This window comes from Macrotis lagotis, chromosome 2, assembly GCF_037893015.1.
Source record: "Macrotis lagotis isolate mMagLag1 chromosome 2, bilby.v1.9.chrom.fasta, whole genome shotgun sequence".
NCBI classification, from domain to species: domain Eukaryota; kingdom Metazoa; phylum Chordata; class Mammalia; order Peramelemorphia; family Peramelidae; genus Macrotis; species Macrotis lagotis.
In genome coordinates, this window is record NC_133659.1 from 59,317,798 (window position 1) to 59,337,055 (window position 19,258).

Here is a 19,258-nt window from a genome sequence, read left to right on the forward strand (position 1 = left end):
TTATATCTGAGGGAATAAACAACATTCAGGGAAAATTAAATGCAAGATAAATTCAAAATGAATAGCTATGTAACCATGGGCAAGTTATGTAAGTTCTGTTTGCCTCAGTTTCTTCAAGTGTAAAATTGACATAATAGCATGAACCTTCCAGGGAATATCATTTCTTTTGATCCTCACAATAAATCCTAGAAGGTTGATGCTATTATATCCTCATTTTACAGATAAAGAAACTGAGGCAGACAGAGGTTAAGTGATTTACCCAGGGTAATCTGAACTTAAGATCTGCCTAACTCTGGATCCAGAGCTCTCTATTCACTGTCCTACCTGGAAATTAAAGGTTTAAAGGCTTTAACGGCTATTCAAAAAAACCACCTGAAGTACCCTATTTTCATATCATCTGTGGAAGAGTGGGTGCCAAGATGCAAGACTGATCCTGGGACAATGGCAAGGATTTGGCTCTTGGGAAAGTAAATTGAATGTTCAGTCCCACTGACTCCTTTTCTTCATCTTCCAAAAGAAGTTATATTAACCTGTGGCCAATGTGTGGTAATCTCTTTTTTCAGCAAAGTCTGGCCTGTTGGGGCCTACTGTATGGCCCCTGATTAACTAAACTATAATTCATCTAGCTTCAGATGTAGTGCTCTGAAGACTGATGAGGTCATCAGACTCCATGTGACCTCTGTGAACGAAGGCCTTGACAACTGAAAAACACACCACTGTTAGTGGATCATTATCTTTCTTCTGGCTCATGAGTGACCTGAATGTCAATTCTTAATGGGTTTGTATTTTACATTTGACTTCCAGAGCTTATTAAAAAATGTCACCAGCTCCTCAAGGCTTCTTGCAATTTTAATTTTGACAAGGTGTATAATAAAAGCTTCTCCTGTTCACTTCCACTTCTGTCCTTAAAGTGTTGATTAAGCAAAGATTTTCTTGACTGCTTGGGTGAAAAAAAAAAGTCTTTTTTTTGCCATCCCCTAAGCCCATGGCCTCTTCTCTATCTGTCCCTGGTGTGACTAAGTTCTGCCCAGAATAGCATGAAGAAGATGAGAAAATTACCTGTAATTTTTGTTCTTTGATTTGACATAGTCACAACAGATCACTGCTCTGTGAATTGAAGAATATAGGTTCCTGGGGACTGATGCTAACATGCCCTCCTCTCTTCAGAAAATTCTCCAGTTAGGGACGAGACAGATAAGTGTTGTGGCCAGATTCTCTTGAAGTTTTCAGGTGGCAGACTCCCTCCCCAGATATCAAGGAGTCAACCTCTTTGTCATTCAACACAGGTCATTTGGAGATAAAATTCTGAGGCTTGATCAATGCACTGTTTTAACTTTTACTGATATTACCTAGAGAAATAATTGATAGAATGGCCCAGATTCTTTGTCTTTGCCAGAGTTTAGTCAAGCCATTTAGTTTCTACTTCAGTTTTCCCATTTATAAAATGACCATAAATTTACTAGTTATTCCTACCTACTTTATAGGTTAGCAATTGATGGCTAAATTAGATTGCTCCAAATTATTTGAAAGGTAATAGAAGCAGCATGGTAAAAAATCAAGAGCACTGGACTTGAAGATAGGCCTGCAGCCAAATCCTGGCTGCCATACCTGCTTGCTATTTGGCCTTGGACAATTCATCTTTCTAAGCCTCAGTTTTCTCATCTGTAACATGGCGGTAATAATATGTGAGCTACCTCCTCTCAGGCTTTTTTAAAGAGAAAAATACTGAAGAAAAGTACAGTCTAAATGTGAGTTATTATTAAATAAGAGGACAACAATGGTATCATCTATTTTAAACTCAGCCTGATATTGTCCTGATTTGGGAAAGTTGTCCTGCTTTAGCATGACCTTTTCTACATGTGTGATTAAATAATCTGACATCTAGAATTTATATAGATTTTTAAGATTTGTAGAACACTTTATATTATCCTCAAAAGAATCCTGGGAAGGAAATTCTATTATTATTCCCATTTTATAAATAAGAAAAGTTAGAGAAGTTAAATGATATCTCAAGGTCACACAGCTAGTCAGTGTCTGAGGCTGGATTTGAACTCCTCTTCCTGACTCTTGTTTCTAGCATTCTCTCCTTTGTACCATCTGACTGCTTCCAATCCAACATTGGGTAGAGTTAATTCAGCATGGCTTAACTCTGAGCCAGAGAACTGCAGAACCAGAGAACAATCCTCGTACACAAAATGCAGAGGCCCTTAGTAGCTTCAGTCCTAGACCTCAGAAGGTAAAACATTACCCCCAAGGAGTTAAGAATTTCCCACTAGAATGGAAGCTACTTGGAGGTAGGGATTGATTTGCTTGATTATATTTATATCCTCAGAACTTAGTACAGTAACTGGCATGTAATGAGTACTATGTGATTTATTATCTATGCATCCATCTATGTGTGTGTATCCATCCTTGCATCCATGTATGTATGAATCTATGTATTTATCCATCCATCTAGGCATGTATCCATTCATCAATTTCTATCTATTCATTCAATACATTATATCTATCTATATCTATATGCATATCTATATATCATCCATCCATGTCTATCTATAGAGCTCTGTATGTGTATGTATCTGTGTATCATGTATCTGTGCATGTATCTATCTATTCTACTTCCTCTGTTAGTGAAATGCAAAACCTGTAGGTTTGCTGTATTAGCAGTATTAGAGGACTTTTCAAAGGTAGAATTTAGATTTCTACTCTGAGTTGGGCCAAGACAACTGACTAGTACCACCAAGTCATGGAAAATGCCACTGCCTTTCTAATGAGCCTATAACATTTTTGTCCTAGGATGTGTGGGCACCTCTTGAGGCTCAGACCCGTCATCCTCCCTCCCTTCAATGACTCAGCCATGAGTCACTCAAGGAGGCAGAGTCTCATGAATCAAAGGCCTATCTAGCTAAGCCTATGTCAATCCTCCAAACTCTGCCAAGCTAAGCCCTCCTTAGACTATGACCCAGTCTTAGAATGAACTCAAGATTGAATTCTGGAAAATCTGAACCTGGCTTACTAAAGCCTGCAGTGCTACAGCATGTACTGAGCCTCATGGGCCACCCATTAGCAATAAAATGCAATTTCAGGGATGCTGGGAGGACTCTGTTTGATTTTACCCATTTAAGTCTGGAGCTCCTTTAACAGAGGAAAAAGGAAAAAAAGACAAAAGTAAAAAATATTGGGAGGTGACCATTGATTTAAATACCATGTTATGATGTAATATTTTATCATTCTAAAGCCCATTATCTCATATTATCTTCATAACAATCCATGAAGGAAGCAAGGGAAGATATTATCACCCATTATAGATATTATCACCCATTTTATATATATAAATGATAAAATTAGCTAGCAGCCCAGAGAAACTAACAGATTACTCAAGGTCATAATCTAATTAATGGCTGTGTCCAGCCTTCATTATCTGATTCAAAATCTCTCAAATTTCCTTTAGTGCACGATGACTGATATCAGATCCTTTCATGAGACTGAGTTTTCACAGAAATATGGAATGAGATATTTTGAGGGTAAGAAAGAGAATTATAGGGTAGAGAGGGAAAGGTGTAGGACTAGAGAAAAGAAGTTGGAAATTTCACTATTTCCTCTTGGGCCAGTTCTGAAGCTCTTTCTTTTACTTATTTTAGAAGGCCATGACTTACTTTGAAGTGATAAGACCCTCAATGTTTTATCCAGGCCAGGTTATGGACATAGTGAATATAGTTCAAATACTTCTTAATGTTAGGGAACATATGGGATGACTCTCTATAATTCATTGAAGTCCCTAAAGCAAAGAAATAAAAGGTCTAAAGAAATGTTATAGGATTCCTAGCCAATGCACCAAGGGAAAGAATGATAACACATCTTGTTCCTATTGTGTGGGTGTATTTCACTTTGTATGATAGCTATATTCATAGAACCCTAGAATGTTAGAGATGGAAAATATTTTAATGATCCTGTAATTCAACTTCATTTTATGTATGAGGAAATTCAAGCTCAGAGATGCTCAGTGACTTTCACAAGGTCATAGAGTTTGTGGCAAAGACTAGAGCTGATGTCTACTTTTTCCTAAGTTAGTGTTGTTACATGCAAATAAATCATATTTTATATGTCATATATAGGAAGGTGGCATTGCATTAAACAAAACTTCAGTTTATTCTTTTGTAAAGTGAAAATCCTTCTGGGACATAATCATTTCTCATTTACCTATTTTCTAAATTAAGATTTTGTTGAACAGGTATTATTGCTTTTGTTTATAAGGAAGACTGGGCAAAGAAAGCCCATATTCAGACGAATAAAAAGAAAAAACTTTTAGCTTAAAAACATGTTAAGTTCTTTGACACCTTATAAACTTATTTGGAAACTTTCATCCATAACTAGTGTTATACTATTTCATATATTATCTTCGAATTGATTATTTCATATGCTTGTCTGGTTGAGCTAGCTGGATTGTTAGTTGCTCATGAGTAGAGGCAGACACATCTCCTTCTCGATTGAACATTGCTAGACAGCCAGAAGGCACTCTTTGAATACCTAATTGATTGGCCAGGCTACTCTGTAGCAAATATGAGATGATTTTGAGATCATTGGGAACTCTTTATGAAAAAAAAAAGTCTCCAATATTAGGATGGAATTTTATAATTAGAAATTAATTTATCAAGAGCTATTTCTCTTGAAATCTTTTTAAGTGAAAAGATTTCTGAACTGGGACCCACATTCAGTTTCTAATATCTTGATTGACTTTCCTGACCAGGGCTAACCTAGGGCACTGGATGCTTCAAAATGAAGGCACTGGAGGAATGGGAGGGATCTCAAAGGGAAGTCAGGTGTATTTAATGTTGCCTGGCCAAACTTGGCTTTATTTTGTCTCATTTAGTGAAACCCTCCTAGAAGCCTGGAGCCTAAGTGTAGTCAAGGAAGAACATTTTCTTTCATGTTTGTTATTGGAAAATATAGATGATTATTGAGCCCCTATAAATAAGATTACAGTCATTCTTACCCATTTTATTTCGTAAATTATCTTGTCATGAGAATAATTTTTTTCTTAGAGTGAGGTTTGCTTCATTCTTTGTATTTTTATCCCTGGGGTAAACAACACAAGGCCTGACCCACGCATAGCAGGAGCTTAAAAATGCTTGAATCATCAATTTATTATCTTATTGTTTTTATGTAGCTTACAGTCTTTTGAAATAGAGAATTCCAATTATAATAGTTCTCTTCCTCTTTCTCTTTGCCTTTTTTATAAGAATCAAACATACCATCTGCTAATAAATACATCATTTTTTTGGTCTCTGTAGCCGGTGCTATGTTTTTCTTTGATCTGTGTGAAGCTTGACATGGTGCTCACTTTAAAGAGATAATAAACACTGTAACTCCTAGCTTCATCAGGGCCCAAGCTTTCAGCTTTATCAGGACCCAAGCAAGCTAGAACCTGAAGCTGTGGTTGTCCAGGAATAGTAAACTACATAGAAGATGACAAATAGTACTTCATCTTTTTCATTTGAATAGGTCAATGATATGAACAAGTTAGACTATGAGGAAGAGGAGTAGGCAAGCACCAGCATTATGATTTGATCTTGTTATTACCATCTCTCAGAAATGGTAATAATGGGAGCTGTTGTAAGCACCCTGCCCTGTTCTGCTGCGAGGGGCAGAGCAATTTTGTGGTACTTTGGGAAGCCAACCCTGAGGATGGATATGGTCCAAACCCTCACTTCATCTATGATGTGTAGGGCCTATTTTCCCACCTCTCCAAAATGAACCTAGTAGTATTTCAACACCTACAATACCAATTTTGAGAACTGCTATAAAATACTTTGGAGACCAATGGAACATTTTCATACTTTCCTGTACATGTCCTTGGTGCTGGTGGCTCTGTAAAAAGCCCAAGTAGATTTATAAGAAGAGACTCAGTAGAAGTAAAGCCCACAGCTCTTGGGGTGGGAAATGAGATTCTTTCTGATAGTAAAGGGTAATGGATAGAGATTTCAAGATCAAGTATGATTGTCCTTTCTAAAGATTTCAACCCAAGCATGGACCAATCTACCAATGGGGCAGGGTTGATGGGTGCTCTGAACAGTTGTACTTTGTCTAATTGACTAGTGGTTATATGATGTCCACTACTAAAAAGAGGCATGAGATGTGTGGTTATAGGGCTAGGAAATCAGACTAGATATTCTCCTGTATAGAAAAGGTAATTTTAGGAGTTATCGTGCCTTCCCATGCCTCAACTGAGAATCTCTCCAAATCACATGGGTCAGGTTATATAGAGTCCAGCCCATCATATACGAATGAAGGATCAAGGAGTGATGGAGGAGTGATGAAGGTAGCTGGAAGAACCTCAAATGATATGCTAAGATCAGTTTCCATAGTGAACAAGCAGTGGCCTTTCCCATTGCCATTCCTCTGTAAACACCACAAGTAGGATCCTGGTCTGAGAAATAAGAAAGGAACCCTTACATCAGAAGATATACAAGACTGAGACTTATTAAACTTGCTCTTTCAGGTATGAGAGGAAGAGATCCTCTCTTGCTAAGAAAGCAGTATTCATTCATTCAGTCATTCACTCAATATTTACTGAGTGTCTACTAATCACAGAACACTAAGAAATTTCTAATTCAGAGAATTAGCTTGCTTTGCCAAGGACTATCTTTCACCATCCTGTGCTGACTTAGAGTTAGCAGAAAGGGAATGGCAAAAGAATTCATGGCCAAGAAGGCCTCACTGACAGAGGCACAGTTCTCTTAGATTATGCCACCCAGCTAAGGGAAGAGGGAGTGAAAGCCCTTTATTAGCCCAAGTCAAGTTGACTTGCATGTTCAAGTGAGCAGCATAAAGGAAAAAACACAGTTCATATTGTTAAATGTTACACGTGTCCCAAAAGGAGTGATCTTGGACCTATTTCACTGGTATGGAGGTGAAAAACTCCCCCTACCATTGCAGGTCACCTTTTCTCTGTAATATATAGGCTTGGAGAGCTGCCTGGAATGCTGAGAAGCTAAGGGATGTGCCCAGAGTTAAGAGTCAGTATGTGTAGGAGGCAGGGCTTGGACCCAGGTCTTCTTGGCTTTTGAAGCCAGCTCTTTGATCACTATGCCGTACTGTTTTCCTTTGTTTCATAAACTCTTATAACTTTTTCAGGAAGTGTGTTATCTTCATATTTTTTTTTGCTTCAGTCACTAAAGAATCATCACTCGGAATAGCAAACTGCCATCCTGTTGCCCAGCATGGCACCATTACTAAGACTTTCAGCAAATATGTCAAGTGATCTCCGGAGATGGTTACGAGAGCAGGGGTATTTTTTTTCTTTTTGCTTTAGGGCCATGTTCAAATGCTAGCTGAAGACCTCCCCCTAAGGTAAGGAAAGAATCCCCTTTCTTGTTCTTGTCCAAATGTATCAAAAAAGGATTCTGAAGGGGTGTTGGCAATGTGGAAAGAGTTCAATAGATAGAGGTAATATCAGGTGATAAGAGGTCGTGAGCTAGCTTTGTTTATAATTGAAAATAGCATTCTAGTCCTGGTTCTGCAAAGCAGAGCAACAAGGTTGGTGAAAAAAATGGGGAACAGCCCCAATCCTAGTTGGTTTTCTGTGCAGTTTCTTGAAGAGCTTATTCAATGGACACAATGGTTTGGGATGAGTTTCCTCAAGATAAAGCTGGTAACTGGCAAATCTTCCATATCTGATGACCTGCTGGGTCTTGGGTCAGATTTTTGTCCCTCTAATCACCTCCTGGTTTCTAGTCATCCAAAGAGATGACTTGAAAACAAGTATCAGACCACAAGGGACATCCTAGTTGGAAAGTCATTCTGAGGAGAGAAAGAAGAGAGGGACAAAGTTAAACCACAGATGAGTTAAAAAAGTTAACGATTCCTTAAATAAAACTTAACAGTCACTTAACTCCGTTTGCCCTAGTTTTGTCATCTATAAAATGAGCTAGAAAATGGCAAACCACCCAGTATCTCTTTCAAGAAAATTCCAGGGGCTGTTAGGTGGAGCACCAGCCCTGGAATCAGGAGTACCTGAGTTCAAATCCAGCCTCAGACACTTGATAATTACCTAGCTGTGTGGCCTTGGGCAAGCCACTTACCCCATTTGCCTTGCAAAAAAAAAGAGAGAGAGAGAGAGAGAGAGAGAGAGAGAGAGAGAGAGAGAGAGAGAGAGAGAGAGAGAGAGAGAAAACTCCAAAGAGTTTAATGGACTGAAATAACTGAACAACAACAAAATAAATGTTTAATGTTTGACCCGAGGACTAGATTTCCATGCTGGCCCCCAGCCCTCCTAAACTGAAAAGCACCCAGAACAGTTCTTCTTTATAAGAAGATTGTTAATCATATCCTAGGTCAGTGAAACTCAGCTGTTGGACCCAGGGTCATTCTTCTTACATCTCTTAGTTTCCTAAAGAGAAGACCTCTGCTTCTTAGCTATAGACTAACCTATGCAGCTCCCACCTCCATTTCTGTCCCATCTTGCCACTGGTTATAAGAAGTACCAGGTGAAAAAACAAGTAGAGGTGACTTACCACAAACTAATTCCTACAAAATTAACCAGAAAATTAACCCAAAGCAACATAATAATACGCTACTAATAGTTGAACAACTAATTCCTTTAGAGAGCAAGATTTTTTTTAACCTTAAGTCCACAAACTTTAATATATATTAATGATATTTTAATAAAATCAGTTTCCTTAGTAATCTTACGTATTTTATTTTGTGCCTTTACAGACATTATTCTGAGGAGTCCATAGCTTTCATCAGACTCTCAACTCTCCACGATACAACAAAGATCAAGAACCTTGCTCTAGATGAAAAACAAAACAAAAAATCATAAAAAACTACATTTTTATTTTGTTGTTGTTGTTGATGGTGATGATGGTAGCAGCTTTTCCATTTATTTGCTCATTTCCTACACTAATCTTATTGGGAAGATTGCAAAAAAGATAGTTCTTAAAATATAGGAATCATTTCCCTATAAAATCTTTTTTTTTTTTAGATTTTTGCAAGGCAAATGGGGTTAAGTGGCCTGCCCAAGGCCACACAGCTAGGTAATTATTTAAGTGTCTGAGACCAGATTTGAACCCAGGTACTCCTGACTCCAAGGCTGGTGCTTTATCCACTACGCCACCTAGCCACTCCTTCCCTATAAAATCTTAAACCATCACCTCCTATGATATTTGTAAGCATTTTTCTAGGGTTTTTGAAGAACAGTGTATTATTCTTCCAATTAATGATTTCAAAATTTGATTGTGAATTAACTTATACCCTCTTTATTAACCACCCAGAATTGCTTCTCACCACTATCTGCTTTCCTTAAAATTTCCTATACATCACCAAGAACCCCAGTTCATACTTTATCTTTGCATAGAGATCCTTTTAAAAATATGATCTCCCTCCATCAATTCCTCCAAACTCACATGATTAGTACCCTTCAATCCTGGAACCCACCCCCCTTAAAAAGCTCTTTACATTCCACTATGAGCTTTGTGCCAAACCCCTGCCCTTCAGATGTAATGTCCCCTGCCTGATGGTTCCCTTCTCATCCCACTTGGATCAGGACCACCAGACGCGGTCTCACAGTTTTCTTGGGCAGCTCCTTTTTCCTCTTCTTTTCTGAGTTGCTATGATATAAGGAATCTCGGCCCCTATAGGAAGGGCCCCGGGTCAGCTCCAGTTCACTGTAGGGTGGTAAGGTATCTTCCATCTCATCCTCTTCATCTGGCTGTGATGATTGTTGCTGTCCACCCCCTGCTTTGTAGGTTGTTGGGGGTGACCAGGCATAGTAGCTCCCACTCTGTTGGAGTGGCTGGGAACTCAGCTTTGATGGGGTCTCAAGGCTCCCACCACCACTGCTGCCCTCACCCCGGGACTTCCTCTCTAGTACACTGCTCAAATAGGTATGGTCATACTTCTGTCCAACACCTGGGGTTCGGCTCACCAGCCGAGGTAGGTGTTTATCTTCATTAGCCCGTCTTCGGGGTGGGCTATAAGACCAACCCCGATCTGAGTCTGTTAGGGGTTCCCGGCTCCGGCTCCTCTTGCTATAATATTCTTCTAGAGAACTGTCATGATATAGCCCACCATGTGCCCGTGACTCTGATCTCTCAAAGCGGCTCCCCCCACGAGGTTCTTGGCTATTGCCCTCGCCTCGGTGGGACCGCTGACTGTAGGAGTCTGCAAAGGCAGCCAACTCATCCATGGAGACAGCTGGTATCCCCATGGCAAAATTCTTCCGTGACAACATCTCTGACTTTGACCGTTGCTGGCTGTAAGCAAAGAAGCCATCAGTCAACCATAACTAATCAAGATACATTTACTATTACAAGATATTATAGCTGGCCTGGTACTTTCCAGTTTTTCCTTCCAATACTATGATCTATACTCATGACTAGGATATATGTTAAGAAGCAACATCTAACATCAATAATGTTAAACAACATTAATACTAGATTATATTTATACAGAGTTGTAATGTTCTCATTTAATCATTTACCTCATTACTTCTCCAGCAAGCTTTGCAATATTTCTTCCCCCCCGCCCCAAGGATATAGAGACAGGGGAGCTTTGGAAATATTGAGCTGAACAGAGTTTCTTTGCAAAGTTTAATTAGCCAAGGATGGAAATATATACTGTGCTTCTTGCACAGTAAGAAGACAGTGTAGAGAAAGTGTTACTTACATTGCAGAATAGTTGGGATGGTTTTAGAGGCTATGTGAGAAAATAAATGAGATGGATGAGAAAGCATGTGCATGAAGATTCATAAGGGCTTGGCATGATTCAAATTAAAATGGGAACTGATTAATGCTTTAACTAACAAAATAATTCTTGCATATGGCATTTAAAAATGTTTCATTGTTTAAAGTTATCTATGGAATGGAGAAACCCAAGTAATATTTGTTTTAGTCACCAAAGAAATATAGGTCAAGAATTCTACAATTATTGATTCAATTCTAACTATGTACATGGGCTGAGTTATGTACTGAGGCAACAAAAAAGAAAATAAAACAAATTGCTTGGCCTTAAGGAAGTTTCAACTGAATGGGGGATGGGGCATGTACATAAATAACTATACTTTTTTCTTTTTTGGCAAGGCAATGGGGTTAAGTTTCTTGCCCAAGGTTATACAGTTAGGTCACATTTGAACTCAGATCCTTCTGGTTCCAGGGCCAGTGCTCTATCCACTGTGCCACCTAGCTGCCACCATAACTAATTATACTAAAAATAAAATGATGAGGGGAATTAAGAAGAGGAGAGTAGCTTGAGAAATTCAAGGCTGAAGAAATCATTTTTCTATGATATCTTGAAATGTCATAGATTTCAAGGGGGAAATTTGCTCACATTTATAGATGGTCCATAGGAACATTGAGATTTGAACTCTGTTCTCCTTACTTTCCATTATGCTGATGGAAATCACATGGTCTATCAGAAGAATTGATGAAAAAATATAACAGGAGGAGAGAAGAAAGCTCTGCCATGGTAATATAGAATGGGAAACCCAAAAATGACAGTTGTCAGGTCCATCTTTCTTTACATTTTGTATCACACATCATCTCTCCCTTTGCCTAAACTAATTGTCCTTTTGAATAAAGTATTTTCTATACCTGTGCCTGAAGCTGTCTCGATCCTCTTTGGTATAATTAGAGGTTGGGGGCCCATGTCCTGACCCACCACCGTTTCCCATTACACCTGTCCAATAGTCTGTATCACTCTCCATGTTCCCGAGAGAAGGGAGTGGCTTCCTCCGCATTTGGCGGTAAGATTGACAGAAATTTCCATTTTCTTCATGCAAGGAGCTGAGTTCAGAAATGGTGTTATTATCTGCAAGAAAAAAAAAAAACCTTTAAAACCCACAAAACATTCCACCATTTCTCAAAGCCAAAGGCAATGTGACAACAACTAGCTGGGGGCCTCTAGGCTCTAATCCAGGTTGGGTTACTGACCAAAGCTAGTTCTGGTTATGGATGCTGCAATAGCAGGGATTAGTTGCAAATGAAGGTTTACCAGCTCTCAAAAAATGACACTTCCTCTCTTTGGAAGCTTTGCTTTTGGATAGGTGAATACTTGGCTTTGAATTCAACACTGATGAACAAAACTCACAGAATACAAAGGATACTGGCTAAGAGGCGACATGTAGGGAGAGAGAGAAGCCAAGGGCTCTAATAGCAATCTTGTTTCTTATCCAGTCTCTTGAGATAGATCCACAAGAGGCACTGTGGCAAAAATGGATGGAGAGTAGGTCTCACAGCCATCTGAACCAGGTGGATACAAGTTCTACTTCTGACACAAATTGATTGTGTGACCTTAGATAAGTCATTTATTCTCTCGGTACTCTACATGATTCCTTAAGATGGTAATTTGCAGAGAAGGTGCTGATCTGGCATTTGTAGAAGGAATTTCCCCACCTGGAAGTTCTTTTTTAGCAGTAAAATGACATCTCTCCCTGTGTAGACCTTGCCCCAATTCTCCCAATTAGAGGCAGATAACCCTGATGAATCTGGCAGCCTGTGGTCCCCCAATCCTAAGCACCCCAGTACTGGAGGACTCAGTGACTGAAGAAGGCCCTTTCCCTCCAGCCCCAAAGCAGACTGAGGGACTACCTATAGAAGGACCTCTGAGCAGAGTCTGAACATGGAGACTAGAATGGATCATGTTAGTTGAGTTGCACTGAACATAACCTGAACATTCATTTAAAAAAAAAGTTCAAATAATAAACCATCTGCTACATCTGCATAAATTGGAATTAATCTTAAATACTTCCAATTCCTGATCAGAATCAAGATGGATAATGGGGACTTTTGGCTTCTCTCTCTCCCTTTTTTTAATTGCTTGCCTCTCACCCAGCATCCTTTGGGTTCTGCTATGGAAAACAAGGAAAAAAGAAAAATTTGAAAAAGGATGCTGATGTATAAGGAGGGTGGGCCTAGAGCACCCTGGAAGGCAGCCCTAAGTTGTAAACTATCTGGCTTTATGCTGTTGCTGGGTTGTTGTTCATCTTCTCAGGGGACCAATGGCATCATAAGCATATTGTGGGAGTGTGAAAAGTAGTCATCCTCACTTTCTCCTCCAGTCATTGCAAGTTCTTTACTTAAAGGAACCACCTTCCTTGGTGGAGTTAGACCACTCAGGAAGATTAAAATCTTTCTATATTTTAGCAAAAGCTGCTAAAGTAAATAATAATTTTTAATAATAATAATAATGATAAAAAATTTCCTGGTGACCAATCCTTTGGGAATTTAGTTACTAGGCTGGTCACTCAGAGCTACAGTTCATCTTGGAGCCTGTCTTGGTATCACTTAGCATAATGTAGCACTTAATAAATAAATAATTTTCCAGTGATAGACTGGTAGCATTTTGTCAGCCTTTGATACTCCTTCTTTAGCTAGGTCACCAATCCCCTTTCCCAGCCCTTCCCCTTCTCCCAGGTCTTTCCATGGGCCCTAATACAGACCCATCCTCAAAGAACATACATCAAGTCCATCAAATGCAGCGACATCTGCATGTCTAACATTACAATCTGGAGATTGTCTTTTTATAGGAGAGGCAGTGGGAGGATACAGCAGTGAATACTCCTCAGACAGGATAGTTTTAGATTGGAGAGCTCTGTGCAACCCCCTAATTATGACAGAATCTCCACCAAGCCTGTTATCAACTTGGGGAAGGGAGAAAGAGGAATAAGAGCCCAATTCTTACAGGCTTTCAAGAACTGGCCCTCACATGTCAGACCTGCTCCATGCAGACACTAATGATAGATGGTTAGGAAGATCTGTCCCAAAGAATCCTCTTCATCAGCCATACAGGCCACAAGTCTGCGAATGAGCTCAGGGCTGGGGCTAGCCATCAAGAGGCTCTTTAATTAAAAAATCCTTCCAACAAGAGTGGCAGCCCTCTCCTTTTCTACCCTCCTTTAGTCCCTTAAATCTCCCAGAACTTGGCTGTTTAGGATGATGTTAGACCTTTGCCTGCCAAAGTGGTCGGGTAGTTAGGTCTTTCTCTCAAATACCTCCTATAGGGAGAAATGCTGCTAGGTCTTTTGACCTATCAAGGTCTTTTGAGTCAATGAATCACAGGATTCAGTCTCTGCATCTTCAGAAGCTCTTTTAAAAATATTTTAAGGGTTAGGGTGTTTTTGATAAATTATCTTTTTTTTTTTAAGTTCCATCTTTAAAGTGTTTTGATAGCCCTAGTGTAGCTAATGATCTGGATAACAAATGTGGCATCACGTGGTTACAAGAGATTTGCTTACCCACCATATCAAAAGCCTCCTGCTCTTTCCATGTGCCCATTCAAGGTGAATTTTTTCAAGGCTGTGGCACCAGCTGCTGCCTCTCCTGTCATTTCTTACCTTGGCAAATTCTTGTGCCACCTGGGGTTAGTGGGCTACCTCTCAGAGGTCCCAACTTGGTGTCCTAACTCTTTCACAAAAGACATATTACTCACATCTTTCTCTCATCCTTCTGGCTGGATCAAACTGAGCCAGTTCCTTCTCAACGTAATACAGAACTTTCATGGAATCTCGTTCTTTATCAGCTTGGATCCGGTAACCTTTGCGAACTGCCAAGAGAAGAAAGAACAGTAAGGAATACTACAACTGGGTTGTATTTATTAAGCATCCACAATGAACGAGACACAATGCAATGCAATACAAAGATAGAAATGAAGAACAGTCCCTGTCTATCCTTATATTCTATTTCTTTTTTAAAATTTTATTTATTTAAGGCAATGGGGTTAAGTGACTTGCCCAAGGTCACACAGCTAGGCAATTATTAAGTGTCTGAAGCTAGATTTAAGGTCCTCCTTGACTCTGGGGCTGGTGCTCTATTCATTGTGCTACCTAGTTGCCCCTTATAGTCTATTTCAAGACAAGAGAGGGAAGGGGGAGAAAAATGAAGACACCACAGAGGCCATCCATTCCAACCAGTACTTAATTAAGAATGTTTTCTATCAATCAACAAACATTTATTAAGCACCTGCTATATATCTGGCCCTATATTTAAGCATGGAAGATATATAAAAAAAGATAAAAGCCAATTGCTGTTCCCAGCATCTTTTTTTTTTTTTTTGGCAAGGCAATGAGGTTAAGTGACTTGCCCAAGATCACACAGCTAGGCCATTATTAAGTGTCTGAGGCCAGATCTGAACTAAGGTCCTCCTGATTCCTGGACCAGTGCTCTATCCACTGTACCACCTAGCTGCCCCAATTATTGTTCTCAAGGAGTTTAAAATCTGATGGATGAGATAATGTCTAAACAACTATAGTTAAAGCAAGTAATAAATGAGAAATAATTTACGGAGGGAAGGTTCTAGAATGAAGAGGGATTGGGGACAAAGCATTCCTGTCCAAGTGGTCACCCAATCTCTGCTTTAAAATCTTCAGGTAAGAGGCCACTACCTCTCTCTGATATCAAACTGATGATATTATGATTCCTCTTTTATGAAAAGAAGTAAGAAACATTAAGTAACTCACCCAGGTCCCACAGAGTATCAGGGATGAAGAAGTTGGGACTGAGTTTTCTCTGTTCATTAGAGGACCCACTAGTAAGGAGGTCAATCACCTCTGGTCACTAGTGGGGCTAAGCAATGCTCCCTAGAAATCCCAAAGCATAGATTATGAGTAAAAGGAGAGACAAAGTGATTGGGAGGGAGAGGGAAGGAAAAATGTAAAAAGAATGAGGGCGAGACAAGGAGAAAACAGAGAGAAAAATCAAGAATTCTTAATAGCTGGGAGTGATTGAGTACCAACAAGGCCAGTGCCGTGGGTTGTCTACCCCTTCACTGGAGCATGTTACAGAATACAGGATTTAGCACTGAGAAGAGACCATTGAGGTGATTTAGAACAGCCCATCCCTGAAAAAAAATCTCCTCTACAGCACAGATGGCAAGTGAATATCCAGACTTTACTCAATGATCTCCAGGGACAATAAATTACCCAAGACAAGCCTATTCTGCTTCTGGAGGACTTGTTGTTAGGGAAGGTTTTCCTTAAATCAAGCCTAAATCTTCCTTTTGGCATCTTCCATCCCTATGGTGCCACTGCCCCTTGGGCCAAATGGAATAAATCTACTCATCTTCTACATAAATGCCCTTAGAAGACTTAAAGATAGCAAGCACTCCAATTCATGGGATCATAGGCTCAGCAACCCAGAGCTGGAAGGGACCTCCGAGGCCATCTCATCCATTTTCATCCCTCCTCCATTTTACAGATAAACATTTCAAAGCCCAAGGAGATAAAATTACATGTCAAAGGTCACACTGATAGAAACCAGCAAAGAGATTTGAACCTAGGGTCTCTAGAGGGGCAGCTCAGGTGCTATAATGGATAGAATGCTGGGCTTGGAGTCAAGAAGATCTGAGTTTACATCTGGCCACAGATACTTCCTAGCTCTGGGCGAGTCACTTGACCCCTGTTTGTCTCAGTTTCCTCAACTGTAACAGGAGGATAACCATGGCACTTATTTCTCAGGGTTGTTGTGAGCATCAGATGAGATAATAATTATAAAATGCTTGACAAAGTGTCTGTCACATGTTGAATACTATTTATAAATGTTAGCTATTATTTTAGCATTAACATCATCATCATCATCATCATCATTCATAGTCAATGCCCTTTCCATTGCCTGGGTGAAGGTTGCCACCTATTCTTTTAATACTGGATAGAAAGTTAAGACCCAACTCTGAATGGAACTGATTCAAAAAGTGGCAAATAGTAATGAAAGGCATTGTGTGTGCTTCTAGAAAAAGGCCTACTTTCTACTCACTGGTCTGATTTTCCAAAATCTAATAAGAGGTAGGTCATACTGCCCTGATTGTGGGCAAAGACCCCCACTCCCCCTGCCACACACACACAAGCTCTATTTACATCACAGATGAGAATTTTACATTTTGCAGTACTCTAATCACAGAACAAGCACCAAAGACAGTGAAAGACACCCACACACACATTTGCAGGTGCACAGATTATATGAAAAACATGCTGGGCATCTCTTGCACATTCATTTCAAATTGTAGGATTGAGGTTGTTTTTTTTAAATCAGTGATTCTCAGCTCATATTTTTTAGCGACACCTTCTCTTGAAGGTTAACTCTAAAATCCTTACATGGAGGAAATTATTAGCAATAATGGTTTTATTTATCAAGCACTCACTCTCCCATGTCTGCAGAGGCGTTTGCAGAGTAGTACAGACAGTTCAATTAAAATGCAATTATCCTACGAAAATGCCGTGTCTCTTCTGAAGCAGCTTGGTCTATTGGATAAAGCATGGGGCTGGGGATCAGGAGAACAGTCATCCATTTTCCATTCTACCAATGAGTCACTGGGTGACTGTACTCAGATAATGGTTTCTCTGAATCCAAATTTCTAAATCTACAAAATGGGATGAATTATATACCCTGTCCTCAATGTAGCTTATGGAAATGCAGAAGGGATAAATGACACCATCGCTCTGAGCTCCCTGTAACTCAAAATATAGAAGAAATAACTGAACTATATATATTAGGGTGAGTTCTAGTGCTACCTCTTCTATAAAGACTTTTCCTGATACCTCCAACTGACAACAATTTTCCTCTCCTGTGAATTCCAGGAGAAATTTGTTTATACCTATTTTATGGAATATAATCACATTCTAATTTGCATTACAGTTTATATAAATGTGTCTTACTTTCCCTACCAAATTGTCAATCCATGAAGACTGAGATTGTGCTAAAATCATCTCTGTTATTTTATAAAGCTTATAACACAATGCCCTGAAAGTAGCAGATGCTCAACAAATGTTTAGTGAATGAATTAATATCATCTTAATGGTGTTTTAAACAATAGTTATTGGCTAAAGTGGTTAATTTTTGTAGGATCTTACAAAGAAGCATGAATGAAAAGGGATCTCAAATATCATGTCATCCAAGAGGAATCTTCTTCAAAATCTCTAACATAAAGTCTTCCAATCTTTACTAGGAAACCTCCAGAAAAGACTCACTACTTTCTAAAGTTGGCCATTCTAGTTTGGGGGGCACCTTTAATTGTTTACAAAAGCACAAAATCTCAAGAATAGGGACTTCTGATGCCATCCACTAAAACTGATATCCCCCAAAAGTGGTCTTCCAGACTCTGCTTGAAGACCTCCATTGGAAGGGAGGGGAATTCATTAACTCTTAAAGTAGTTCATTCACCTTTTGAATAGATCTAATTGTTGAGAATAATAACAATAAATAATAATAATAATAACTAACATTTATATACTATCTATTATGGTCAGGAACTGTGTTGAGTATTTTATAAATATTGCCTCATTTGATCCTCACAACTGTCCTAGGAGGAAGGTGTTATTATTCCCATTTTTTCTGTTAAGGAAACTGAGGCAAATAAAGGTTAAGTGACTTGATACCCAAGGTTGTGCAACTACTAAGTGTCTGAAGCTGAATTTGAACTCGGCTCCAGGCCCAGTGCTCCATCCACTGTGTGAAATCTGCCTCTTTCCTATTTTAACCTATTGTTCTTAGTTCTGCCTCAATTCTGATCCAAACAAAAGAAGATTAATGGTAGTCCCATGTCTACTTGAAGATAGCTAACATGTTCACTCCTCAATTTCCTCATCTATGAAATGAGGGGGTAAGACTTGACTTCTGCAAGAAACCTTTCTTGTTCTCCCTTAATGCTGGCTGGATTGATTATCTACAATTTAACCTTGTAAATAACCCTCTTTGTACACAATTGTTTGCATGTTGTAACTCTCAATGGACTGTGAGCTCCTTGAGGGCAGGGATTATCTTTTGCCTTTTTTATTTTTATTCCCAGCTCTTAGTACTTGGTTAGGATGTAGTGGGATAGCTAGATGGCATAGTGGATAGGGTGCCAGTACTGGAGTCAGGAAGATTCATCTTCCTGAGTTCAAATCTGGCCTCAGATACTTTATAGTTGTGTGATCTTGGGCAAATTATTTCACCCTGTTGGTATCTCTGCCCACAAAATTCCAAACAGAATCATGGAAAGTCAGACATAACTGAAAAATAACAGCAATATAATATATGGTAAACACTAAGTAAATGTTTACTGATGCTCTGACCAGACAGCTTCTGAAATCCCTTACAGTTCCAGGTCTATGATCCTCTGATTCTTTTCTCTAGTCCTTTTATAATGTAATACCATCCTCTGGACATGGTCCAGTTTGTCAATATTTTTCCTTAAATAAGGGGCCCTAAAGTTTACACACAATCTTTCAGCTGTGGTCTGCCCAGGGCAAATTCAGAGGGATAATCAATCGATTTTATTCTGGACACTATTT

At 39.3% G+C, this 19,258-nt stretch overlaps 1 protein-coding gene across 4 annotated transcripts in view; it reads right to left on the reverse strand.

Moving 5' to 3' along the window:
* Positions 1–289: 289 nt before the first annotated feature.
* Positions 290–19,258, reverse strand: part of ILDR2 (immunoglobulin like domain containing receptor 2) — a 99,589-nt gene continuing 80,620 nt past the window's right edge. For 3 of the 4 annotated variants that reach the window (XM_074221902.1, XM_074221900.1, XM_074221901.1), the window contains 4 exons: positions 14,425–14,538; positions 11,589–11,805; positions 9,566–10,253; positions 290–7,800 (listed from right to left, as the gene is read on the reverse strand). In XM_074221902.1, coding sequence (XP_074078003.1) covers positions 7,765–7,800; positions 9,566–10,253; positions 11,589–11,805; positions 14,425–14,538 — 1,055 coding nt within the window. In that variant the 3' untranslated portion in view covers positions 290–7,764. Of the gene's footprint in view, positions 7,801–9,068; positions 10,254–11,588; positions 11,806–14,424; positions 14,539–19,258 lie in introns of those variants that run through there. The other variant, XM_074221899.1, reaches the window with a different exon arrangement.